Here is a 26,448-nt window from a genome sequence, read left to right as displayed (position 1 = left end):
CCTGTTTAAACATTTAATCTTTTAAATAATTCATTTCTCAATTCTCCTGTTTAAACAGTCTAGATTTTACCTAATTAGTATTCTTAATTCTCCTGTTTAAACAGTTTGATCTTTAAAGTAATTCATTTCTCAATTCTCCTGTTTAAACAGTTTAGATTTTACCTAATTAATATTCTTAATTCTCCTGTTTTAACAGTCTAGATTTTACCTAATTATTATTCTTAATTCTCCTGTTTAAACAGTTTAATCTTTTAAATAATTCATTTCTCAATTCGCCTGTTTTAACAGTCTAGATTTTACCTAATTAGTATTCTTAATTCTCCTGTTTAAACATTTAATCTTTTAAATAATTCATTTCTCAATTCGCCTGTTTAAACAGTCTAGATTTTACCTAATTAGTATTCTTAATTCTCCTGTTTAAACAGTCTAGATTTTAACTAAATATTATTCTTATTTCTCCTCTTAAAACGTCTAGACACCTGAAATTTATTTTCCAAGAAATTTTAAATTCAAAAGCAAATCAGTGAATTTTTTCCTTTTTTTTTTAAAAAAAAGTTTGTTCTGCTAGATGAGGGGGAGAAAATATTAGATGTTCACAAAATAAATACTTCTAGGAAATAAATTTATAATTTAAAAGAATATTTTAAATATAAAAAAGAGATGTTTTTGTCTTCAAGACATAGTCGGGTTGTTACGAATGAATCTTGAAATTTTGCCAGTGGTTGTAATCTGGCAGCTCATTCATCATTCCATTTGCGCCCATCTATCTTGTTCACAAGTCAGCTTTTAGATGTTACTTTAATTCTTCAATAATTTTTTCTTCAAACGCAATGAAAAAATTGAAGATTTTTTGTATTTACCTGTTTCCTTGGTGGATTTATAAAATTTTCTAAATTATAGTATTCATTTATAGGCGACAAACGTCAACAACTAGTCCTTGCAGTTCTCAACCTGGATTTAGTCCGACCTCTAAATCTAGTTCCCAGGCCTCCCCGACCTCTAAATCTAGTGTCCAGGCCTACCCAACCTCTAAATCTAGTCCGCATACCTCCACTGCTAAAAAGAACCCATTCCGTAATATTGTGTGCGTAACTACAGACGAGACTGGTAGGACAAGAACAGATGTCCTCCAGGCCCCTGCGTCCTCTGTGTCCTCAATGTCCGGTATAAAAACTGACACACCAAAGAATAATGAAAATACCAAACCAATATGTTCTGCAGAGGCCTTTAAACTGCATTTAGGTAAGAAGGTTTAAATTATAGATTTATAATTCATTTTGGATATTTAGTTACATAGTAGCTCACAAGCTTTCAGGCATAATAAAGTCGGATCCGTTTCAGAAGTGCACAGTTCAATCATCTGCGTTGTATGTCCATGTAAATCAAAATTTAAAATAACAAACAAGAAAAATGTTAATATGCGTGGAGTTACTGTTACAACTTTAAGCCCCCTTACCCGATAGTTTGTATTTTACACCCAAGAGGAAGTACAAAACTTGATCAGGATTTCAAGATGAATAAAATCTTACCAATTGAAAACAAGATTTTAAATTTAAAGCTTATAATGTAATCTGCATTTTGATTTTGAAAATATTCTCAAGAAAAAGAACTGAATGAATTGAAAAAGAAGAATAGCGACAAATTAGAGAGCTTCCTTATCGTAACTAGTAAACAGGTAAAACAACATAAAGTAAAAATAAATTTTAAAAATGAAATCAAGGTAATTCAAATATGGGTTACTAAATTTTCACCTTACCAAATTGTCATTACCATATTGTCATTACAAAATTGTCACCTTATTAATTGACATTACCAAATTGTCATCGCCAAATTGACATAACCAAAAATCCGCCCGTTACCGTTACCGTTGTAAATCGGACATTGCCATCTTTGCATGGAGGGGCACTTGAAAATACGCTAACAGTCCCATTAAATTAAATATTTGCATCCGTGATGCAATAACAACTTAGTTTTTTCTCTTTTTTAAAAATGCTTTTCAATAATTTTTTAGGTTTATATTCTTGACTGGAAAGCACACCCTGTAGACCTTTGTTTAGAGCTTATTATTCAGGTTATTATTAATATTATTATTAATATTATTATTAATATTATTCAGGTTATTTTAATTATTTTGTTAATTTTCAGCTTATTATTATTATTATTATTATTACAGGGATCTATGAAAGAAGCTGAGATTATTATTGCATGCTTTCATCTTAACAAAAATGTTATGCAAGGTAAAATTTGACCAACATGCTTTATGATTTTTTTTTCATGTTTTTTCATGTTTTTTTCATAATTTTTCATACTTTTTTATACTTTTTCATACTTTTTCTTACTTTTTCATACTTTTTTATGTTTTTTATACTTGTTCATACTTTTTGAAACCATTTTATACTTTTCCATACTATTACTTGTTCATACTATTTAATGCTTTTCATACTTTTTCAGTCTAAACTTTTGTGACAAATAAAATTTTTCATAAATTCTTTTCAATGTATTTATTAACTATTTTATTTTAGAGTTGGCTGCTGATTTAAAACTTAGGAATATAAAGATATATTTTTGATATATTTGATATATTATTGAGAAATATGATGCGTAATTAATAATAAAATATTAAAGGATTTTATATTAATCGATTTTATATGAGATTTTTTTCTTATTATTTATTTGGACCGATTGGGCTGAAACTTTATGAGGAAATTTTTTTAAGTGTTTCTAAAATTCAATGGGCAACGCCAGGCCCTTGGGCTACTATTACATATATCTGTTGTATAGTTGTAAGGATTACAGCGCAGCTATCAGTCTGTATAAACAGTGTGGAGCTCGGTGTTTAAAGATCGCTTTAAAGCTAGCAGTATTTGGCTGTGTTTCCCAGCTCCTAGCTTACTTACAGGTTAGTTACTAGTTAGTCCACTAAGCTTTTTTTTTTGCCTTAATGTCACTGAATAGTTAATATATATTCTATATTATTATTGATTATTTTTTTATTATTATTATCATCATCATTATTACCACAAGTTTTATTAACGTTGTTTAAAAAGAAATAATTTTAGGTTTTGTTCTCAAATAAAAATCATGATTCTACGCACAGAGAGAAAGTGCATCTGGCAAACCTAACTCTAATCTCATATTTTCAACAGGTAAATAATAAGTTCGGGATTATTCCAGTCCTTTAAGGAACTGTACAGTGTACACGTCATTTATGGAGTCTCATATGTATGTCCGATTTACAATAGTACACTTCAAAGTCTTGTCTTATCAGGAATGCATGTGATATCTATTTTCTTTTCTTGGACATTTTTTTATATTCAATTTTGCTTTAAATCTATTGAGAAAATTGTCAGAATTTATCACTTTTTAAGCTAAAAAAGGAACTGTATTCTCCATTTTACTGAGCAGACAATGTACAAAGGTTTACAAGTTACCACTTGGTAAATTAAATGAAATTACAATGACAGTCGCTGTAAAAACTCATTTCATTTTTATACCAAAAAAGATACCCCCCAGCTTAAAATATCAAATGATAAGTCTATCTTATAGACCTTTTCAGTCTTCACGGCAGTGCTTAGGATCCGGATCCGTTGGATCCGCAAGATTTTGGCTTCCTGGATCCGGATCCGGATCCAAGGGGTAAAATATCAACCAAAAACTGCAAAAAAGAATCTTTTTTTTTCTCCTATACCCCAAATCTGAACTTTTGATAAAAGAGAGATTATAAAAATTTCCTCATTTCTGAATGGTTCATCAAGTTTTAGGATAAAAACAAGCGAAAAAAATTTGAAAATTATTTTTTGCTAAAAAATCAGTAAATCTTAAAGAAATGACCTGGATCCGAATCCTTTTTTTTCCAGTGCGGATCCAGGATCCGGATCCGCATCAAAATTGAATGGATCCGAAGCACTGCTTCAATGCTCTTTTCTAGTATCAATCTTAACTTTTAAAGTCACCATTTTGCATCGTACTCTGCAATAAACAAAAAAATTTGCTGATTTGTCTGCTTTATTTGGTTGATTTTTAAACACAAAAAATGTCGATATTTTCCTTGGGTCATGTGAGTTGCCACAAATAAATTTGGCCCGATTGATTTAGTCGTTTTGACTTTTTTGTTTTTATATATTCAGTGGGATGTTAATTCATTAAAAACCCTAAACTTTGTTTGAAGATTTTGAAGTCTACAATGTTCATAAAACAAAGACTGGAGGACAAGTTTGCTAATTTTCTTCTGGAAAACAGGTATCTAAAATTAAAATCATTATATTAAACACATTTTGGGAGTTTCACATCACATTTCCATAATGATCTTGACTTCTGGGTTTGTCTTTGAATGTTTGATTAGTTTTTTACGTTTATCATAATTAATAATTATCATCATTATCCCCATCATCACCAATATCATCATCAACATTAACATCATTATCATCACTATCATTGGTATAATCAGTATCATCGGTATAATCAGTGTCATCATTATCATCATTATCATCACTGTATTGGATCATCATTTTCATCAATATTATCCGTGTCGTCATATTACCAGTATCATCATTATCATCGTTATCAGCATTTTCATCAGTATTGTCAGTATCATCATTATCATCAATATCATCAATATCAGCATTATCATCATTATCATCAACATCATCATTATCAGTATGTTTCAGATGTTATGATGAGGTTTTGATGGTGAGCCAAGGAGTGGATACAGGTTCATGGAGCCTTCTCTCCAGGGTTGTATTCAAGCATGGTTTAGAGAGAGAGCTAGCTCAGGGTTTAGGTTAGTTTTATTCTCTCCAGAGTTTAGTTTAGTTTATTCTCTCTAGGGTTGTATTCAAGTATGGTTCATATAGAGAGGAGAACTAGCTCAAGGTTTAGGTTAGTTTATTCTCCAGGGTTAAATTATTCTCTCCTGGGTTTCGGTTAGTTTATTCTCTCCAGTGTTTAGGTTAGTTTATTCTCTCCAGGGTTTAGGTTAGTTCATTCTCTCCAGGGTTTAGGTTAGTTCATTCTCTCCAGGGTTTAAGTTAGTTTATTCTCTCCAGTGTTTAGGTTAGTTTATTCTCTCCAGAGTTTAGGTTAGTTTATTCTCTCCAGTGTTTAGTATAGTTTATTCTCTCCAGGGTTTAGGTTAGTTCATTCTCTCCAGGGTTTAGGTTAGTTCATTCTCTCCAGTGTTTAGGTTAGTTTATTCTCTCCAGGGTTTAGGTTAGTTTATTCTCTCCAGGGTTTAGGTTAGTTTATTCTCTCCAGTGTTTAGGTTAGTTTATTCTCTCCAGGGTTTAGGTTAGTTTATTCTCCAGGGTTTAGGTTAGTTTATTCTCTCCAGTGTTTAGGTTAGTTTATTCTCTCCAGAGTGTTTAGGTTAGTTTATTCTTTCCTGTGTTTAGGTTAGTCTTATTTCTTAGAGATTAAACTTGCAGGTCGTGGTACTTTGTCCGTAGGTTACTCGTCACAAATTACAAATAGCCTGAATTCTTAACATTTGAAGATCATTTTTCTAAATCTCTTAGGTTCATCTTTGATCTAAGAATACAAAAAAATTTACTGTTTGACCATTTATTTCAAGAGTTGCATGTCAAATTAAGCCATTCTTGTTTTTATACCTTTAGTTGGTAATTTTTAATTATGCTTTCTGTACAATAAGTGCCTTTATGAACTTTGCATTGAGCATGTCCCTCTTTAAATGAAAGGTCACTTCCAATTGTATAAACAGTATCAATTTAGGATTTCGCAGATTTTTCAGTATTCTCTCGTGGATTTCAAGAAAAAAAATAATTCTGTTTTCTAGCTGGTTGGTTTGAGAATATGAATAAGGTAGGAGATATCTCTGGATTAATTCTCCTGGATCATGTTGGATCTGAAAAAGAACATTTTCTCAACATTCTGCTCAATCCAACCCTTATTCCAGCCTCAGGTTACAACTAGTTCGGTTTTGGGTCGTTTCTTCCTAATTTCTTTTTCAGGGTAAAAATTAGTGAAAGAAAAGGAAATGTTTTCAAATTATTTATTCTAAACATTTGGTTTTCTTGCAAATTTTCAGGACCCTGACAGAAGATATCTGTAATGAAAAATTAATCCAAATTTATATCATTTTATCTATATATAAATTTGGCTTGTCTGTCTGTCTGTCTGTTTGTTTGTATCCAATAAACGTCAAAACGGCTGAACCGATCGGGCCCGAATTTTTTGTTGGACATCACGTGCCCACAGGGAAGGTTTATAAATGATCAAAATTTTAAATATTTGTCTCCATCAAAATTCGGTCTTCATTAAATTTTTGAAAATTTTAAAAATCCACAAAAATTTTTTGTGAAAATCCGCGAATTATTTTTGTTTTGTTTTACGATGTACACAAAGAGAAGCGCCCTATAAGGCTAGTATCTTTAAATTAGTAATCTTTTGTTTATATATTTTTCAATATTAAGGTATAAGTTGTTCCATTGCTCTCAGCCTGTTCCGAATGATTGGTTCCATTTTACCAGTCCTGTCTTGGGTTCAGTTAGGTAGATAGCATTGTTTCCCGGATTTGAATATTAAAAATATTTGAATCTATGGAAGAGAAATAGAGAATGTTAATCTTTTTCTCAACCCCCCATTTTTCGAACTTGAGAGATTGTTCTATAAAGCTTTTACATAAAAAATCCTTCGTTTTTTTCGATAATATTATTTATAATTTTATTTACTTGTATTTTTCCGTTTTATGATAAAAATTAATAATATTTTAAAATCTTTTTTGTTTGATTGAGACCACTGACCATGCTCGATTGTAAACTTTATGAATTATTCAAAATACATAAATTTAAATATAATCTGCTTTCAGTTAGTTTGGTTTCAAATACAGATCCCCGGAATCCTGATCTTTCTCCCCTTATGAATCCAGGAAATCATCATTATAATCCATATGATCATCATCATAATCCATATGAGTATCATCAACATCATAACCCAAATGTGCATCATCAAAGTCCATATGATCATCATCATAATCCACATGATCAGCATCATAATCCATATGATCATCATCATAATCCACATGATCATCATCATAATCAACATGAACATCATCATAATCCACATAAACATCATCATAATCCATAATTCCTCTTCATACAACAAAGAACAGATGAAAAGATAAGAAAGCTCTTTGGGTGAGCTCCATAGAGCAAGTAACTAATGTTCATTTATATCATCATTATTATTATTATTTAAATGTATAATAAAGCTCCTCGCTCATACCTATATAATGTTAGCTATAGCTGGCCAAACGGCTGGACCAAACTTAAACCCATAATCGAATTTTTTTTTCAAATTCGATTTTTTTTATAATATCACGGGCAACGCCGGGCACTTCTGCTAGTTATTATTTTTGTTTTTGCTGTTGTTGTCGTCGTCGTCGTCATTATTATCATTATTAATATTTCTAATATTTTTAATTGTATTAAATTCTTATATGCTTGATATTTAGATTTTTTCATTTATTATGTCATTCTATTATTTTTAAAGTTTTCAAAACAATCATGATTCATTTTCTTTATAAACCATGATGATATGTCTTGGTATAATTTATGATGATGGTTCCAGGATGTGGTATGAATGGTGGGGAAGAAAATGTGGTTATCATAAAACAAGTAAATTTATAAGTTATTCTTAAACTCTGCATTTGAAATTTTTTGTTTTTTGTCATGCCATTTCTAGGAATTCTTCATTTAAATTCATTGATAAGAGTTTAAATTATTTAAATTATAAAATACAGAGCGTCCCATATCATGTTAGATTTTCTCCAATCTTTAACGCCAAAATACGCACATAATACTCGACAAATCTAGCATTTTCTGCAAAAATATTTCTATTATCCTTTTTAAATTTTTCAGAAGGATTCTTTCTTAACAAATTTTCTGATTTGTACCTCAAACCGTAATTTAGACCCATTGGCGCGGTCTAATTTGATGTGGGACACCCTGTAGTAAATAGTTAATGTTTTTAAAACGTCTTATAAACACCCGATATAGGTATTTTTATTGTAAAATGGCAAAATCTTTTGCACTTTTTCTTACAATTTTTAAAGTAGGACCAATAAAACTGCTGAATAGGAAAACGACATTTAATAAATCTTATTTCTATTTGATGTTGATTCAAAGAAAATAGTTTCACCTGCAGCTTAAGAATGAAATTTGAAGTGAAATGTTCATTGCACATTTGCTGTGGTATATGTTTATTGGACTGGTAGAAATCATGACTTGAGTCAACCGTCGTCTTCCCATTCCCCAGTTGTATGGGCCCCAATATTCATTCATATATTTATTCAACTACAAAGCATGAGATATTACAAATAAACAATCACAATTTACTATTTACTATTACAATTGGGAGGGGTGACTGCCCTCAGGGTTTTAGAATTGCTCCTAGGGTTTTGGAGTGCTCCCAGGATTTTGGAGTTGCTCCCAGGGTTTTGGAGTAAAATCTGAATATTTATCCGACCTTTTATAAAAAGTTCTTTTAAAAGGGTTCTTTAAAACCGAACATTGAAAAAAAAGGCTCTTTTTACTGTCTTTATTCAGATATTTGAAGGAAAAAATCGCTAATTTCAGTCCAAATAGCCTGTGGCGATCATATAGTTTTGAATTGCCAAACTGACGACAAGATTATTGATAAATGTATAAAGAAAATCTTTATTAGCTAGATACATAAAGGTTTCATTTGAGTTGGTCTATTACATCTCAACATCTGTATAAGTAATCTTATTGCCAAGTTTTTCTCAGAAAAATCCAATTTTTCGCAAAAAAAATCTTTAATTGATTGGTGCCCTTAAAAAACTGCTTTTTTACTCAACAGTCACAAAAAATGTCTATGCCAAATTTAGAGCCTTTTATGTTCGCACTTTACCGAAAATCTTCAAATTATTGATATATCTAAGGGAAAAAAAAATTTTTCTTCGTCGAACAAAGTTTTACTTTACTGACTTTTTGATAAATTAACTGTAATTTCTTTTAAGGAGTTGGTTCGAATACATGTTCTCTCTCTTCTACATATCCTAAACAGAAAATCATTGGTTGATCCATCCCTGTTTAATCTCATCTCAACATCAGGTTAGTCCAGAGCTGGGAACTTTTAAACAAACGAATTTAGTTTATCCCTTTATTCCTTCCCGGCAGGTCAACCGAAATCTGAAAAGAGGCGGGCAATGGGCATCGTTTTCGTGAATCAAATAAAATTGACATTTTTTTAGATTTAAAATCTAAATTCTGTTGTTTTCTTTAGATACTCCCATGTCAAGAAGTATAAGGGATCCCGCTGCTGTTCCTGTTGTGTTAGAATCCAGGCTTTCTGCAGGATTTAGGGATTATATTTATAAACTAGCTTGAGACCCCAGCGTTGCCCAGGGTACTCGTAGTTACTCCCGCCGTTTACCCGACCCGCGCTTGGTCGTAATTTAAGATTTAAGCTAATATTTCCTATAAAAAAGGAACCATTCAACGTAGAACCCTTAAACCAAGCTTATAATATTCCCTTGGTTCTCTCGAGTTGCTCATGGAAAATTTGAGGCAAATCGGGCTGTGAGTTTATGAGTTATAATCGGACATATAAACAAACAGAGATTACAACTTTATTCATTATTCTTGAGTATATTTTAAAGGGACTGTACACGGTATTTTAAAGGGACTGTACACAGTATTTTAAAGGGACTGTACACAGTATTTTAAAGGGACTGTAGACGGTATTCTAAAGGGAATGTACACGGTATTCTAAAGGGACTGTACACGGTATTCTAAAGGGACTGTACACGGTATTCTAAAGGGACTACACAGTATTTTAAAGGGACTGTAGATGGTATTCTAAAGGGACTGTACACGTTATTCTATAGGGACTGTACACGGTATTTTAAAGGGACTGTAGACAGTATTTTAAAGGGACTGTAGACATTATTTTAAAGGGACTGTAGACGGTATTCTAAAGGGACTTTAGACGGTATTATTAAGGGACTGTACACAGTATTCTAAAGGGACTGTACACGGTATTTTAAAGGGACTTGTAGACAGTATTTTAAAGGGACTGTAGACAGTATTTTAAAGGGACTGTACACAGTATTTTAAAGGGACTGTACAGTATTTTAAAGGGACTGTACACGGTATTTTAAAGGGACTGTAGAAAGTATTTTTAGGGACTGAAGACAGTATTTAAAGGGTCTGTAGACAGTTTTTTAAAGGGACTTGCACAGTATTTTAAAGGGACTGTACACGGTATTTTAAAGGGACTATAGACAGTATTTTAAAGGGACTATAGACAGTATTTTAAAGGGACTGTAAACGGTATTTTAAAGGGACTATAGACAGTATACTAAAGGGACTGTAGACAGTATTTTAAAGGGACTGTAGACAGTATTTTTAAAGGGAGTGTAGACATTTTAAAGGGAGTGTAGACATTTTAAAGGGACTGTAGACGTTATTTTAAAGGGACTGTAGATGTTATTTTAAAGGGACTGTAGACAGTATTTTAAAGGGACTGTAGACAGTATTTTAAAGGGACTGTACACAGTATTTTAAAGGGACTGTAGACGGTATTTTAAAGGACCCTCTGTTTTTAGCGTGGCATGTCTAATTCAAAATTGTTCCAGCTAAACCTTTATTGGAACAATAATGTGAGTGCTATCACCGTTTTTCTATTTAGAAAAAGGGTTAACAGTAGTTTCCTTCTTCTTTTCTAATGCATATCGAATTGAACTAAATAAAAACTTTGTAGGTAATAAAATGATGATTTTTGATATGCCTTTATTTATACTGTTTTGAAATAGAAATGCCAAACTATTAATGTAATTTTGTGGACATTCTTTTCGTCAACAATTCTATTATTTAAAACGTTATCTTGTTGATAATAATTATGTACGTACTTCATATTGTACAGTGTACAAATATATCCCTTTAGTCATGTACTGTACAATCAGAACGGAAATCTTGTATCTTGGGGTTCAAACAATCTTGGAGCTACAGGTAAGAAAAAAAGAAAAACATTTTATTTTATAATAAACCCGGCGTGTTTTTTAATTTTAAATTTGATTCTGATACAGGGTTAACCAGAAATGGTGAGAATTTGCTAGTTGTATTTGGCTTCTGCCTGAAATATTTAAAGCAATTATTTTTAAATCTTTTTAAATTCCAATATCAAGAATAAAACTGAATTCTTTCATTTCAGATCAAAAGTAAATAAAGCCTACTAATTGCACTAATCTTAAGACCACATTTCTTTCTTAATGTAGTATTAGTCATCTCAAACCTACTGTGGGGGTGTAGGGCGTCCCTAACAGTCTGATTTGATTTGATTTGATTTGAACATTTGAAGAAGAAGGAAATAAGTTCAGGGAATCTGACTGGAAGAAAATAGACTGAAATAATTCCGTACAGTCGTCTCTGATGTCTCATCTTCTGTGGAAACCTTTTATGCCTTAACAAAAATTAGAACCAGAGGGCGAAACTTTTGATTTTGATACTAATTAGGTTCAGCGATGTGAAGACTCAATGTACTATTCAAAACTTATTCTGAATAATTCTGATAATTCCTTTATGTTTTTCTGCAGTAGAAATACGCAAGTCACTTCTGTAAGCACAATTGAAGATATTTAAAATTTTAAACATTTATATCTCTTTTTTGTGAGAATTAATGTTTAAATATGCAGGACTGAAACCATCCTACGCTGTATTCTTTACTCCTGGATCTCTTTCTTTCTTCACCAAACTCTGTATCAAAGTTTTACAGGTAAACAGATTTTTTAACATTAGTCAGAGCTGGGAACTTTTATATCAATGGGGGATTATCAAGCTCAATGCTTGATCTCGATATTTTGTTAATCTGCAGATTAATTTAATCTTCAATCGAAATTCCAGGGTAATAGTACGCTTCAGGAATTAATTCAATGAAGAGACCAAGCATTTATCCTCAAATTAAAAGTGCCCGCAGTGGATATCGAGATATCAATGTTTCTGGATTATGAGTATCCAACAAAATGTTGAGGTTGCAAAAATATTATGAAAAGAAAGGTAGGATAAGAGGATACTGTGGATACTCCATTAAGATAAAAATACAAAAATTTGTTTTGACTTTAAATGATTGGTGTCTGATTCACAACGATACCCTGGAAAAGTGTTTAATTCTGTTAATTATTTCATTATCTCTGAAGCAAGAAATGCGCAAGTCTTTTTAGAAGAGAAACCACAAATAAAAACAATCAGTTTTAAAAAAACTAAACCATGGATATCTAAATCTTTAAAGGATACCGTAGCTACTTAATCAATCGCGGGGCGGCCGGCACTTGAAAATACAATTACAATCTCTTCTATAGGTGAGCTGTGGAAAGAACCATTCCATGGTGCTTTCAAAGAACGGGGTTTACGTCTGGGGGTCAAACCATTACGGTCAACTAGGGTCAGGTAATTTGTAAATTAACAAATTTTAAATCTGAAATATTTCTACATTTATATATATTTCGACGGTTTAATTTCAAAAATCAAAGAAAAAAATGATGCCGATTCACCAATCTTATAAGGTATGAAGAAATATTTTTTGCTTTTTTTGGCATTAAAAAAAGATCAACTTTGTATATTTAAGTATGTAAGAAATCAAATTGGAACCGAGGGGAGGCCGAATTTATTTTTCGTTTAAAATATTAAATTTTGATCTATTTCAGGGAAAAAAATTATCCAAAGCAACAAACCTATCCGACTATCCCTCGAATCCATCGTTCAAATCTCCGCCGGTCAGTTCCACTCTCTTGCTCTGGATTCCAGTGGTCTAGTGTACTCATGGGGCTGGGGGGTTCATGGCCAGCTCGGAAATGGACACTTTGACGATGTCGAAGAACCCCAGGTTGTCCACCGCCTCTCTAAACTAGTAGTTGTCCAAGTTGCCGCAGGATATGCCCATTCTTTATGTCTGACAGAAAACGGTGAGATCTGGTCATTTGGTTTGGGTTTGTATGGTCAGCTGGGTTCAGGACACACAGACAAATCATTAGTTCCCGTGAGGGTTGTCCTAAATGCGCCGGTGCGGCAGGTGTCTACCGGGTACTTTCATTGTCTAGCTATATCCGTAGATGGAACTGTGTATCAGTGGGGATCCCATCCTCAGGTTCTCAGGCTAGAGGCGCAGCAGCGAAAGAAGGAGATGTTAATGCAGAAAGATCAAGATCAGGACCTAGAAGCGTCGGAATCTCCAGTTAGTCTTCCAACCTTTATACCTCCAGTATCTGAGCAGCATCTTACGCCGCAGGTTTTTGATACCTCAGGAGTTCGTGGCAGGGTCAACTCTATTTCTTGTGGATCTCAACATAGTCTCATATTAACTGATCAGGGTCAGGTAACTTTTTTTTGAAAATTTCTTTTTATATTTTATTCTTTCTAATCATCTAGCTAAACTAAAACTATCAACAGTTTTAGATTGTATTTATTAATGTTAGTATCTTGGAAACTCTACTGTCTAAGATAAGCTTGAAAACTTTTAAATGCAGGGTGTTTCACTAAACATATATGTTGATATTTGTTTAGGTGTATACATGGGGTCGAAATATGGAGGGTCAGCTAGGACAAGGGGGTCGGAACAGTACTAAGCTTCCTGCACTAATTGTAGGGTTAGATCAGGTAACTCCAGAATATATTCTTATTCAAAATTGGAACATTTTTATTTGATTTTACGCCATTGTATTATTAATTATTTAATCTTAATATTTTTTATTACTTTTATCATTGATTAGAGAAATATGATTGGTCAATAAATCCTTGATGGTCTGATTTGATTTGATATGTTAAAAGCTGTAAAATTAAGTTGACCATAGCTATTAACTATGTACTGTAAGCTTGGAAGCCCAGCGTTGCCCAGGGTACTCACAGTTACTTCCACCATTTACCCGCACTTGATCGATTTTACTAGGAAACTTACTCTTAAAGTCAACCCAATCAACTTAGAATCTAATCTCAAAACCAAACTAAGACAATTCCCGTGGTTTTCCCGAGTTCCCCAATCAAAATCGGTCAATGGGATTCCTGAGTTATGTTCGGACAAACAAACAACAGACAAACAGAGATTACAACTTTATCTAAATAGATTCCGAAACAATCTGATTTAGGATTACATATGTGCTGCTGTGTGTGGGAGTGATTTTACCCTGGCATTATCAGAATCTGGTTCCTTGTTCGGTTGGGGGAGTAACTCCTCTTGTCAGCTGGGTAGACCACCCCTAGAACCAGATAAGGGAACAGAGCAGAGCAAAGTAAGTATCTTAGAACCTGATATGGGAACAGAACAGAGCAAAGTAAGTATCTTAGAACCTGATAAGGGAACAGAGCAGAGCAAAGTAAGTATCTATGAACCTGATAAGGGAATAGAACAGAGCAAAGTGAGTATCTTAGAACCAATTAATGGAACAGAACAGAGCTGAGTAAGTATCGTAGAACCAATTAAAGGAACAGAACAGAGCAAAGTAAGTATCTAAGAACCTGATAAGGGAACAGAACAGAGCAAAGTAAGTATCTTAGAAATTAAAGGAACAGAACAGAGCAAAGTAAGTATCTAAGAACCTGATAAGGGAACAGAACAGAGCAAAGTAAGTATCTTAGAACCTGATAAGGGAACAGAGCAGAGCAAAGTTAGTATCTATGAACCTGATAAGGGAATAGAACAGAGCAAAGTGAGTATCTTAGAACTAATTAATGGAACAGAACAGAGCTGAGTAAGTATCGTAGAACCAATTAAAGGAGCAGAACAGAGCAAAGTAAGTATCGTAGAAACAATTAAAGGAACAGAACAGAGCAGAGTAAGTATCTTAGAACCTAATAATTGATCAGCGCAGAGCAACCCAATCTTGGTTAACACAGTACTGTGCTTGAAAGCTTTGTAGAATCTAGACTGGCCTTCCTTTCGTTAATTAAATAATTGTTGTGTAGCCATATTTATTTATTTAAATAGAAATAAACCTTATGAGGCAAACTAAATCTAATCAGCAGTTTTACGATAGGAAAAGGAAATCTCCTGAAATACTGTTAGCGCATTACCCAAATTATATTAAACTCGAAATAAAATGGCGGGTTTTTTAGGTTTTGTTGATGAAGACGACAAAGAGAATAATTCGGCTTCAGCATGGACTGCAGAACAGCTGTGATATTCCCAAACCGGTTCCTGGAATCCAGAAATCAGGAACAACATTTTAAAATTTCATTTTTTCAAATATAAAGATTATTTTTAAATCGAATTATAAGATTTTCTATTTAAGGGACTATACGCTGTATGTAATGTATATCAATAATTAACATTTTATAAACTGATTATTTTTAATTTAGGTTTCTTTTCAAATTTGACTTGTGCACTTAGACTGCAGGGAAACGTATAGGAATTGTTATAATTAAACAATTTTAAACTTCAGGGAAACGACATATCAATCCACATTATTGATCGGTAAAGGTTATAGAGTACCCTTGTGAATCCGGCTTTTCCATTTTTGCATTGAAATTGACGTGAAATTACGTTTACAGTCCCAATTAAAGAACTTTCTACAAGAAATCGTTTAAGGCTCCACATTTTTCTTGAACTTAAAAAATATTTAGCTTGATGGACATGATGAGAAGTTCCATATCTGAAAGCTATGTTGGGACTTGGGAGAGATTTTTTGTGTATTTTTAATACAAAAAAAAGTAAAGTAGACGTTTCAAAAGGTCTAGAATTTACTTTTTAAGAACTATCGCACACAAAACCTTTAAATAATTTCAAATTTTAATTTTAAATATATTTTAAATTTGTTTCAACGCAGGAATTTACGCAGAACAAATTAACAAAACTCCACAAGGAAAACATTCAAAACTGATATATAACAAACAAGAGAAAAACAAAACATTAATAAAACATGATAAAAAGTTTAAAGATAAAAACTGCTTTTTAAAATTAGTATTTCATCAATTCTTTGCATATTTTAGACGCTAGCAAAGTTCAAATTAATAATCAATCATGTCGCTGTTAAATATTTAAAATACAAGTTAATAAAGGTTAAATTAGACTGGTTCTGGTTTTGAAGGTCTCCTCTTTCAGAATATCTTGTCTCCGACCTGTATCCTACACAACCTGGAGTAAGGACGGAATTATCTCCAGGTTTAGAAGAGAACCATCCTTCATCAATTCACAGTCTTCAATTCAATCTTCACAGGTAGTAATGTGCTTTGTGCATTCCGTTGGTTCGTTATTGGTTCTATTTTTGCATATCTGTTCTTTCATGGTGGTCCAAAACAGGTAAAGAAGAAATACATCAACCAACGTGTTATAACGATCTTTTTGGATTGTATTCTATTGTTTTTAGGGGAAAAAAATTCACTAAAGGCAAACCTTAACTTATGACAGTTTTGAATTCTTGAACATTTTTTAAAAGTCATCAAAAAATTATCCAAAACGATTACAAAACTATTGACAAGTGACTTTGTGTCAAACTTTTGTATTAGTTCATCTCCTAGGATACAATTACAAAAGATCAAACTACAAATTACTACTAATGGACGTAATTTTAATCCGCCGCTATATCCGTAAGATAAAACTTTTCTGATATGTTGTCGCAGAGCTCTGTCCCCCTTTTCTGTCCTTGCCGCAGAGGTCGACCTCCTTACCTGATCTAGCACCAGAGGTCGATACCTAATCAGCCGCAGAAGTCGACCTCCTAACCTGATCTAGCCGCAGAAGTCGACCTCCTTACCTGATCTTGCCGAAGTGGTCAACCTCCTTACCTGATCCATCCGCAGAGGTCGACCTCCTTACCTGCTCTAGCCGCAAAGGTCGACCTCCTTACCTGCTCTAGTCGCAGAGGTCGACCCCCTTATCTGCTCTAGCCGCAAAGGTCGACCTCCTTACCTGCTCTAGCCGCAGAGGTTGACCTCCTTTCCTGATCTAGCCGCAGAGGTCGACCTCCTTATCTACTTTCGCCGCAAAGGTCAACCTCCTTATCTGCTCTAGCCGCAAAGTTCGACCTCCTTACCTGCTCTAGCCGCAGAGGTTGACCCCCTTACCTGATCTAGCCGCAGCGCTTAGTCAAGAAATTCTTTAAGAATTGGAACATTATGCCATTAGTTAGGATCCTCAACTAAAAGGAACTGTAACCGTAATTTCAAGTGACTGTTCATGCTTATTTCTGATAATTCATATACGTTTTCTTGCAGTAGAAGTGCGCGAGACACTTCAGTCGAGAACATACAATTGAAAATAATTAGTTTTCTATCTTATAAACATTGAAGAGTAATTTACACCTGATCAGACAAAGCTTTTTAGGGTACCATTGTAAATCAGGCATTGACATCTTTGTATGAATTTACTCTTACAGTATATTGTGGCTTCATGATGTTGCAAATGGCACTGAGAGTAAATTTCAAATTAGTCTAAATTGTATTCACTCCTTTCAACTCCTTTCATTCAACATCCTTGTTTATATTTCAATGTCGTTTAATAAAGTTGTTTCAGAATTTTGGAGGAGTTTTCATCAAGTCTTAATATACCTTCAACCTTGCAACATTGTGTTCAAGCAGAAAACTTCCAAGCAGCAGCGAAACTCTGCTTTTTAGGTTAGATTTTTTTATCTTGTCTTGAGATTATTTATGAAATAATAATTTTAATATTTTTTCTACTTTTAGATGGAAAACACCTTGAGTCTTTCAAATACACCTTAAAGGTACACATAGACATTTTTTAACGCTTAGGCGAAAAATATGACAATTTCATTGGTATAAATGCTGAACTATAACCCAACTAAGTTGATATACTTCTCTTCTTTCTGCAGACCTATCTACAGCCTTTCCAATTCTTACATTTTAAAGTAATAGCAGCAATAAATAATTCTATGGATTTTTTTACCTTTACCTTCAAAGCTGTGAAAAGTACTCATTTATTTATTTCTTCTGATCAAAATTATTTCAGAGTATTTTGCTGAACGAAAAGAACGAGAAGGAAAAAGAAGACTTAAGTTTTCAGATGTTTTTAATAGTCCTGTCAGCCAGTTCAAAGCAACCCTCAGGAAACCAAATAATCTCGCAACAATTTATTTTCATATTTTCAATGTTTTTTGTTAACCTGGAGCTCGAAGGAACATAACCTGGAGGCTGGAGGAGATGATACTTTGACTGTAGGTTGAATGATAATAACAATAATAATAATAATAATCCTCTGGGACTGTGAAAATAATATTATTTAGTGACTCCTTCCTTGACAAGTAATGTCTAAAGTTTGAAGCACAAGTACTACAGGACTTTGTATTACTGAAAATGATAACCAGAATACTCTGAAATAGGAAAATGACTTTTAGAATTAAGTTTAACTGTAGCTTTTTGTGGGCAATATTGATCATTACATTACGTATTGTTTATTATTTATTGGTTTAGAAGAATACAGAAGTTTGCAGTTTTCAATGCTTCAAGGAAAAAATCTTCAATAAGTCATAAAAATTAAGTATTTTACTCAAAAGAATGGCTGTACAAATGTCGCACTCGTCAAATTACTAAGGTTATTATCCACCCTAGATTCATTTTAGCGAATATGTTTTCAATGATTAACTTGAATCGCAAAGTTGTTTCAATTTTGAAAAAGAAAATTAATAATTGATTAAAGTTAAAAATTTTGGTTTTATATCCTATTTTACAATTTATAAGTGTTTATCCATTAAGTTAAAGAAAGTTGATTACAATATTTTTAAATAAAGATTTTATATCATCCAGGTTTGATCAAATTTTGGACAGACGAAAAACTTGAATTAACCAGGTGCATTTTTATGCTGATTTACGGGACTGTAAAGGAAAAATGAAATTGGGTATAGGCTGAAACCTAAGCATTTAAGAGTTGATTGAGACCCATGAGAGTTCTATCTGATGTTCCTGTCTCGAGAAATTAATAAAAAGCTGTGTAAAATTTATACGATTTCCACGGAATGATGGTTGATCTTTTATTTATTTATTTAAAATATTGTATAACAATATTAGGTTTAAACAGATGATGATCAGCAAATAGACAATCAATCTGAAAATAACGATCTCCCAGAGGAACATAAGAAACTTATGTTTGCTCCTATTATTATTTGTATTTAATAATTTTTTTTTTTTGTTCGTATGACGTTCTGGTCACATTGTACGGACGTATTTATTATAATATTAATCATATACCCCCTTTCATTTTTCCTTTTCAGTCCCTTTAAAGAAAATGTTAGTGTAATTTGAAGTTCCTTTTTGTCCGATTCACATTGGGAGAAAAGCCGGTTTATCATTAACATTTTTATATATATTCCATTCTGTAGATTGGAGGATAAAGTAGTTCAAGTAGAGGATACAATTCTACTGAATACATTTTTATATATATTCTATTCTGTAGATTAGAGGATAAACTAGTTCAAGTAGAAGATACAATTCTACTGAATACATTTTTATATATATTCTATTCTGTAGATTAGAGGATAAACTAGTTCAAATAGAAGATACAGTTCTACTGAATACTCTTGTATATATTCTCTTCTGTCCGCCTACTTCAGATCTGGAAGAAAACAGGTACATTTTCTCTTTATGTGTTCAGAAATGCTTCAACGACCTAATCGAATAATAATATGGTTAATTTTTGGTAAAGCAGACTCTAAATTAAAACCTGAATTACAATTTCACTAAGAGACTGTTAGAGAAAAATTCTTTGAAAAGCTTATTTAAACTTATTCGATTCAGTAGTTTTGACATTTGTTGAAAAAAAAACCGACAAAGAAAGCAAACAAAAAGAAAAATGCATGACTTTTAAAATTTTGTTAATGTGACATAAAGGAACTGTTGACGTGAATACAACGTCTCTCTATCAATAGAGTTGCAAGCCCTATTCACAACGGTACCCTTTCAATATTAGTCTTGATGATCCCTGAAACGTTGAAGGTTGAATGTTCTGAAAAATAACAACAAAAATGTTAAATTGTGGTTTCACTATAAAAGTTGCTTGCGGATGTAAGCAGCAGAGACAAAGAATAAAATTGGACAGAATTTAGCGCTCTTCAATTTAGAAAATCGACGATATCTTTGTCATTGTTGCTCATTTATTGGTTTGTAGGGAGTCGGTTGTGACTGAGAAACCAGTTTTCAAAGTTGATGTTTCGTCTGTACAGTGTACAGTCAATTTAAAAAATCGCGATTATTAAAATCATAATTTTTTTTTATTTCCAGATTAACCGGGGTTTTTTCTCCCGAGTTTCTGCTGAGAATAGGAAACAAATTTGTCAACACTTCAAATGAAATCAGGTTAGGCCATTTTTTATTCTTGGTTCGCAAAACAGGGATTGTTATCATATGTAACTCACAGTGTTACTTCGGTTACTCGGTAGTGCTTCTTGTTCTTTCTTCAGCAAATTATTCAAATTATGGCACGACTATATTCGAGCTTGAGATCGTTTTTTGAATATTTCTAATATATCATTAGTCAATTATGAAATTTTATTTTGAGGTACAAAAAAAGAATTTTATTTTTATTCTTTAAAGTTGTAAAAACCTGGAATATTTTAGAAGTGAACCGAGTAGTTTTGAATTAAACAATCCTGAAGATGCACTCAGATACGTACTGCGAAATCAACAACAACAACAACACGAGATGTAGAAATGTACACTTTTATAACCTCTTCCATGACAGTCGTACAAATATTTAATTCCATTATATTTATTTTATATTATTATTACTATTTAATTAATTAATATATGGACAATAATTTGTTCTTTTACTTGGCCGTTTTGTCCAGTTTTGATACGCTCAAATAATTATTTTAAAAATATTCCTTTGGATTAAGTTAATCCGTAGATAGAACCGGTAGATTATCCCTGGGTATGATTATCCCTGGGTTTATGATTATTTTAACGAAACACAAATCAGGATTTATCTTTAAAACGACTTGAAATTCCCATCATTAGATGTTTCAATACTTTATCCTAAAATTGAAGAAAATGAATGTAGAGTGAAGGCGTCGTAGATTAGCGCCATTATGATCAAGAATTCCTTCCTTTTGTGCTTAAAAATGTTTTTTGATGTTCTTTTTATTATAATTTTTATAACAAACAATATTTTATTGTATTTTTATTTCAACACCATTTTCTGTAAAGTTCATATCTAATTTAAAAATATTCACAACAGCAACAACATGCTGATTTTTTCATATTGCAAATTAAATTTTATCAACCCCCGTCGAAAATTAGATGTAAAACTTTACACTATAAGTAGTTGTGTGAATGTATAAAGTATGTATGTTGTATAGACACAAGCTTTGAAGGTATTGTTAGCGCAATTGTAAATGGTCCTTCGGTAAAGGAACTGCAGTCGTATTTTTAAGTAATGGTCCATTTAATTGCCATGTCCGATTCACAATGGTACCCGCTCAATCTTTATCTGATCAATGATGTGCAATATTGTCGTTTTTTAGCTTAAAAAGAATTGTCTATGTAGCACATAGTATCAATTATCAAAAAACGGATGTCTCATTCATTCTGGATCCAACCAAAGCTTTTATGGGTACCCTTGTGAGTCGGACATACATTTTAATCAGGTTTTACAGTCCCATTAAACCTATGCTGAAAGCACCATTGTCTGGCTGTTTGTTTGATGTGACAAGCCAAAATTTACATATTCTTAACCCACGCTTTATATGTTTATTAATCTATTGTTTAATAAAATATTAGACAACATTGATTCTCAAGTGGATTTATCATGTTACTGTTCGGTAATCTCTGTTTGTCTTTCTGTTTGTTTGGGTGTCTGTTTGTTTGTCTCTCTGTTTTTTTGTCCGATCATAACTCAGGAACCCCTGGACCTATTTGCCTCAAAAGTTGATTGGAGACCAATGAGAATGTTCTTTAGCTTGGTTTTATGGTTCTTAGTCAAGTGGGTCAACTTTAATAGCAAAATTCAGTTTCCTGGTTAAAATCGTTTAAATGCGGGTAAACGGCGGGAGTAAATTTTAGCAACCTTCGCTTCGCTGTTAAACACACAAGTTTCCGCTTTTCCTCTTAACAAATGTTTGCTTACGGCGCTCCTTTATCAGAATCACGTTAGAATTAACATATATAAAGTTGTAATCTCTGTTAGAATTAACATATATAAAGTTGTAATCTCTGTTTGTTTGTTTTTCCGATCAGAACTTGGTAAAAAACTATTTTCAAGAAGCGTATCTAGGTGAAATCAAAATGATTTGTGTGGCTTAATTCTTTATTTCTATAGTTTCTTTCAGGGATTAAAATGGAAAGGGACCTTTATAATTCCCATGTTTAGGGGGCTTTTATAATTTCCCTATTCAAACTATCTATCAGCTTTACTCAGACCTTTCTCCGTTTTAGGAAATTTTACTTTTTAGTATTTTTATAATGATTCTCTCTTTTGATTCGTTGGTGGTGTCGTTTATGTTATATATATGACCAAAATCTGTAAATGTGTAAATGCGTTATTATTAGACACTAGCTGAAGGGCCCGGCGTTGCCCGTGGAAATTTTTATATTTTAAAGAATTTTTTTACTTTAAAAAATCATATTTTAAAGTTGAATTAATATTTTTTTCAACTTTACCCTGGTTAAAAAAGTGAAATATTTTTTGTAGTTTAGCGTCCCCCTAGCACAACATTGGAGTAAACAACGGTGCAAGACCGGATACAATATCAAGTGTATCCTGTTTTAACCATAATCTACACACTACACTGCCTCCTTGTGGAATCAGAATCAGACTTAAAAATAATATGTCCCGTGTAGCGGTTTGGCCGGCTACAGGGAACATATATACGAATATATATATATATATATATATATATATTCGTATATATGTTCCCTGTAGCCGGCCAAACCGCTACACGGGACATATTATTTTTAAGTCTGATTCTGATTCCACAAGGAGGCAGTGTAGTGTGTAGATTATGGTTAAAACAGGATACACTTGATATTGTATCCGGTCTTGCACCGTTGTTTACTCCAATGTTGTGCTAGGGGGACGCTAAACTACAAAAAATATTTCACTTTTTTAACCAGGGTAAAGTTGAAAAAAATATTAATTCAACTTTAGGATTAATTTAATACGAAAGTACAAAATGTTAATAAATAGCTGTTGATTTCTTTTATTTTATTAAGCTGACTTTTATGTCAACAATATGAGAATTAATGGAAACAAAATATAACATTTTTATTTTTATCGCCGCATGCAAACACCAGGATAATGTTTTAATGATGTCCTGAAACTTTAAAATTATTATTATCTGCACCAAGACTTAATGAATAGAGTGACGTAGTTGAACCAATTACTTAGCTTTTGCGCTGATTCAATGAGAAGAATATGAATATGGAACTTGAGAACTATCTATAAATAAATTTGACTTGTCTGTCTTTTTGTCTTTTTTTATTTTTCAATAAACGACAAAACGGCAGAACCGAAAATTCGTGCTTAAAAGTTTTTATTTAAAAAAAAAAATTCTTGAAAATCCGCAAATTTTTTATAAAATCCGCGAAATTTTCTTTCTTTGTTTTTCAATGTTACAAAGAGAACATGTTCACAATTGAGATAGAAGATGGGCGCTAAGTATGCAATAAACGACTATGAACTATAGTTATAAATATTTTATTCGTCTTCTCCTTCAACATCAGGCTTTCAATTTTAAATAAATGATTTGGCAAAGTAACGTTCATAGACAAGATGGGAATTAGTTGTAAAACTTTAAATCGCCTTTATGCTGTGGCTCGATTTTTGAATCTAATGATGTTAGCACGGTACTCGAAACAATTCTCCAACTCCTGCAGGGATTTGAAAAATGTTTTCTTTCTGTTGCTTGAAAATCTATATATTGGTCAAGTGGAATGGGCCTGTGTAGTGTTATTGGTTCTGTTTCATTTTCATCGGCTTAATAATTATTTCCTTAATGTGTTGGTAAGTTCCCAGAGAACAATTTATGACCCCCTCCAGGCCCCCTCCTATCAATTTTGTACATGGATATAATTGATCATGTGGCCACAGCGCCCGGACCCCTAGCCGCAGCGCTCGGCCCCTAGCCTGTCCTAGCCGCAGCGCGCGGCCCATAAATTGTCTTTTAACCCAACCTAACCCTTAATAAGTGGTCATGAACAAAATTGATAGGATGGGGGGGACCCGATGCTTTTATGCTTTATCTCACCGTATATACACGATAACATAAAGATTTGCAAATACAATCACACCTAGAGTTTTGTTGCATCCTAACCTGTGTACACTATACAGTGTTGTATAGACCGTGTTTTGAACTGTTGAACTTGGATTGAAGGATCCAGGAAATCAGGATAAATCACAGTTCTCTCTTTCTCATACTCTCTGGGTCCTCTGGGTTCAATGTAGTTCAGAGGAGTTGTACAGGAATTTTTTCAGGGGGGCTTGATTTTTTTTATTTTTCAAGGAGGGGATCATAACGCCACATGGCCTTTAGTTTTAGCTCACTTACTTGTTAGAGAAATCACTAGAAAACAATGGAAAAGGAAGTCGACATTATAGCAATACTTAACTGTATTTGACTTGTTACAAAGCAAAAAGTTTAACTAGCATTTGTAAACAGAACAATTTCATCAACTTAATGAAATGGGTCTGTTAACTTAAGGGATATTAGTTCCAAAACTAACACTTGGCCCATTTCTAACACTGAGTGTTAGAAATGGGCCAAATCTGCAAAGCTATCTTTTTCAAGCGTATATATCCTTAAATCCAAGACGAGTAGAACAAAATAACACCATATATTTAAAAAAAAAGATCATTTTCGAACATATCCCTATTTTGAAACAATTTCCGAATTTCAGCTCATGTCTCGTTTTCGGAACATCTTGGTTTTGAGACAATTACCGGAATTCATATCAATGTCAAGCATTTACGCACATATGTAACAAAACAAGCTTTTTTGATAAGGTAAAATATAAACAAATTAGAAAATAAAAACAAACTGTTCTTTTATAATTTAAAAATCATTACACTATTGGGAAATCAAAATATTAATATCATTTGTTCTTACAATATAGATTTAACTAGAAATGTGGGAAACTGTTAGTTTAAAATGCTTGAAAATAAATCGTCCATATTCTCTAATTTAACAAATAAAATGTGGAAACTTAGATTCTAGAAATAATTCAAAAGTTAATTTAGTCTTCATAAGATAATTTTTGTTTTTAGTGATTTATTTTGTAAGTTATGAAAGTAAGTTTTGTTATGAGTTGTGGTAATTATACTTAAAAACGGGAACACTGGTTTGTCTCGTAAGCGCGACAATATGCTTAAAATTCAGAATATGTTCGCAAATGTAAAACCTGACATTGTCTTGAAAACGGTCAAGAGATTTAATATAAAAGAACTACTATTATAACTTTGATTTTTTTTTAAAGTTTAAAATTGGAAATTGCTATCTTCGTAATGTTTAATAAAATGTTTGCTATAGTTTTTATTATCAACTTTTACTCTGTATTTGGACTGGGATCCCAAAAAACGCAGTCTTTCCATTTGTGCCCATTTCTAACACCCAGTGTTAGAAATGGGCCAAGTGTTAGTTTTGGAACTAATGTCCCCTGTAAATGTGTCTCATGCTCATGGGACTTTTTAAAATACTTTATTTAAACATATGCAATATGCATTGTATAAATTGTTTTCTGGTTAAATATTCTCATTTTTATTGTTTTATGGAGTAACTCTACACAATTTTAATTTGACAATTTTTATTTTTATTTCACGAACAAACCACCATATATGGTTTATATTTGTATTTTCAAGGCAAAACGGGAGAGAGAGAGTAGGTGGGGGGGGGGGATGGCTTTAATAGATGTTTCAATATAAACCCGATGTACACACTTTTTCTTTCTTTTTCTTTTTAATGTTTTTATTAACAGAATATGTTTCTTATAAAACGTAAACATCATTTACTCCTAAACATGCAAAATTCACAAAAGCAATTTGATTTTAAGGGAGTATACTCCTAGATCTGTTTAGAGGGAGTATACGCCTAGATCTGTTTAAAGCGAGTATACATCTAGATCTGTTTAAAGGGAGTATAGGCCTAGATCTGTTTAAAGGGAGTATACACTTAGATCTGTTTAAAGGGAGTATACGCCTAGATCTGTTTAAAGGGAGTATACACCTAGATCTGTTTAAAGGGAGTATACGCCTAGATCTGTTTAAAGGGAGTATACGCCTAGATCTCTTTAAAGGGAGTATACACCTAGATCTGTTTAAAGGGAGTATACGCCTAGATCTGTTTAAAGGAAGTATACACCTAGATCTATTTAAAGGGAGTATACGCCTAGATCTGTTTAAAGGGAGTATACGCCTAGATCTGTTTAAAGGGAGTATACACCTAGATCTGTTTGAAGGGAGTATACGCCTAGATCTGTTTAAAGGGAGTGATCGTGAAAATTAATTTGATCGGAAATATTCGGACAAAGACAAATCATATCGAAGACA

General features: G+C 32.6%; 1 protein-coding gene across 1 annotated transcript in view; it reads left to right on the top strand.

Annotated features, from left to right (window-relative positions):
• Positions 1-21,699, top strand: part of LOC111712841 (uncharacterized) — a 30,690-nt gene extending 8,991 nt beyond the window's left edge. Inside the window, exons 14-46 of the mRNA XM_023487582.1 lie at positions 569-614; positions 914-1,242; positions 1,602-1,675; positions 2,012-2,071; positions 2,174-2,237; positions 2,523-2,547; positions 2,782-2,899; positions 3,060-3,146; positions 4,169-4,239; positions 4,668-4,780; positions 5,792-5,917; positions 6,429-6,506; positions 6,824-6,883; positions 7,585-7,631; positions 8,996-9,089; positions 9,262-9,340; positions 10,924-10,988; positions 11,672-11,751; positions 12,335-12,422; positions 12,680-13,347; positions 13,536-13,628; positions 14,114-14,257; positions 15,081-15,180; positions 15,791-15,826; positions 16,066-16,180; positions 17,476-17,576; positions 17,646-17,683; positions 17,929-18,025; positions 18,390-18,425; positions 18,723-18,765; positions 19,443-19,541; positions 20,193-20,267; positions 20,529-21,699. Of these exons, the coding sequence (XP_023343350.1) occupies positions 569-614; positions 914-1,242; positions 1,602-1,675; positions 2,012-2,071; positions 2,174-2,237; positions 2,523-2,547; positions 2,782-2,899; positions 3,060-3,146; positions 4,169-4,239; positions 4,668-4,780; positions 5,792-5,917; positions 6,429-6,506; positions 6,824-6,883; positions 7,585-7,631; positions 8,996-9,089; positions 9,262-9,340; positions 10,924-10,988; positions 11,672-11,751; positions 12,335-12,422; positions 12,680-13,347; positions 13,536-13,628; positions 14,114-14,257; positions 15,081-15,180; positions 15,791-15,826; positions 16,066-16,180; positions 17,476-17,576; positions 17,646-17,683; positions 17,929-18,025; positions 18,390-18,425; positions 18,723-18,765; positions 19,443-19,541; positions 20,193-20,267; positions 20,529-20,619 (3,440 nt within the window). The 3' untranslated portion in view covers positions 20,620-21,699. The remainder of the gene's footprint in view (positions 1-568; positions 615-913; positions 1,243-1,601; positions 1,676-2,011; positions 2,072-2,173; positions 2,238-2,522; positions 2,548-2,781; positions 2,900-3,059; positions 3,147-4,168; positions 4,240-4,667; positions 4,781-5,791; positions 5,918-6,428; positions 6,507-6,823; positions 6,884-7,584; positions 7,632-8,995; positions 9,090-9,261; positions 9,341-10,923; positions 10,989-11,671; positions 11,752-12,334; positions 12,423-12,679; positions 13,348-13,535; positions 13,629-14,113; positions 14,258-15,080; positions 15,181-15,790; positions 15,827-16,065; positions 16,181-17,475; positions 17,577-17,645; positions 17,684-17,928; positions 18,026-18,389; positions 18,426-18,722; positions 18,766-19,442; positions 19,542-20,192; positions 20,268-20,528) is intronic.
• Positions 21,700-26,448: the final 4,749 nt, after the last annotated feature.

This window comes from Eurytemora carolleeae, unplaced genomic scaffold, assembly GCF_000591075.1.
Source record: "Eurytemora carolleeae unplaced genomic scaffold, Eaff_2.0 scaffold1324, whole genome shotgun sequence".
Classification (NCBI taxonomy): domain Eukaryota; kingdom Metazoa; phylum Arthropoda; class Copepoda; order Calanoida; family Temoridae; genus Eurytemora; species Eurytemora carolleeae.
The sequence above is the reverse complement of the archived record's forward strand: the minus strand, read 5'-3'. Positions and strand labels throughout refer to the sequence as shown.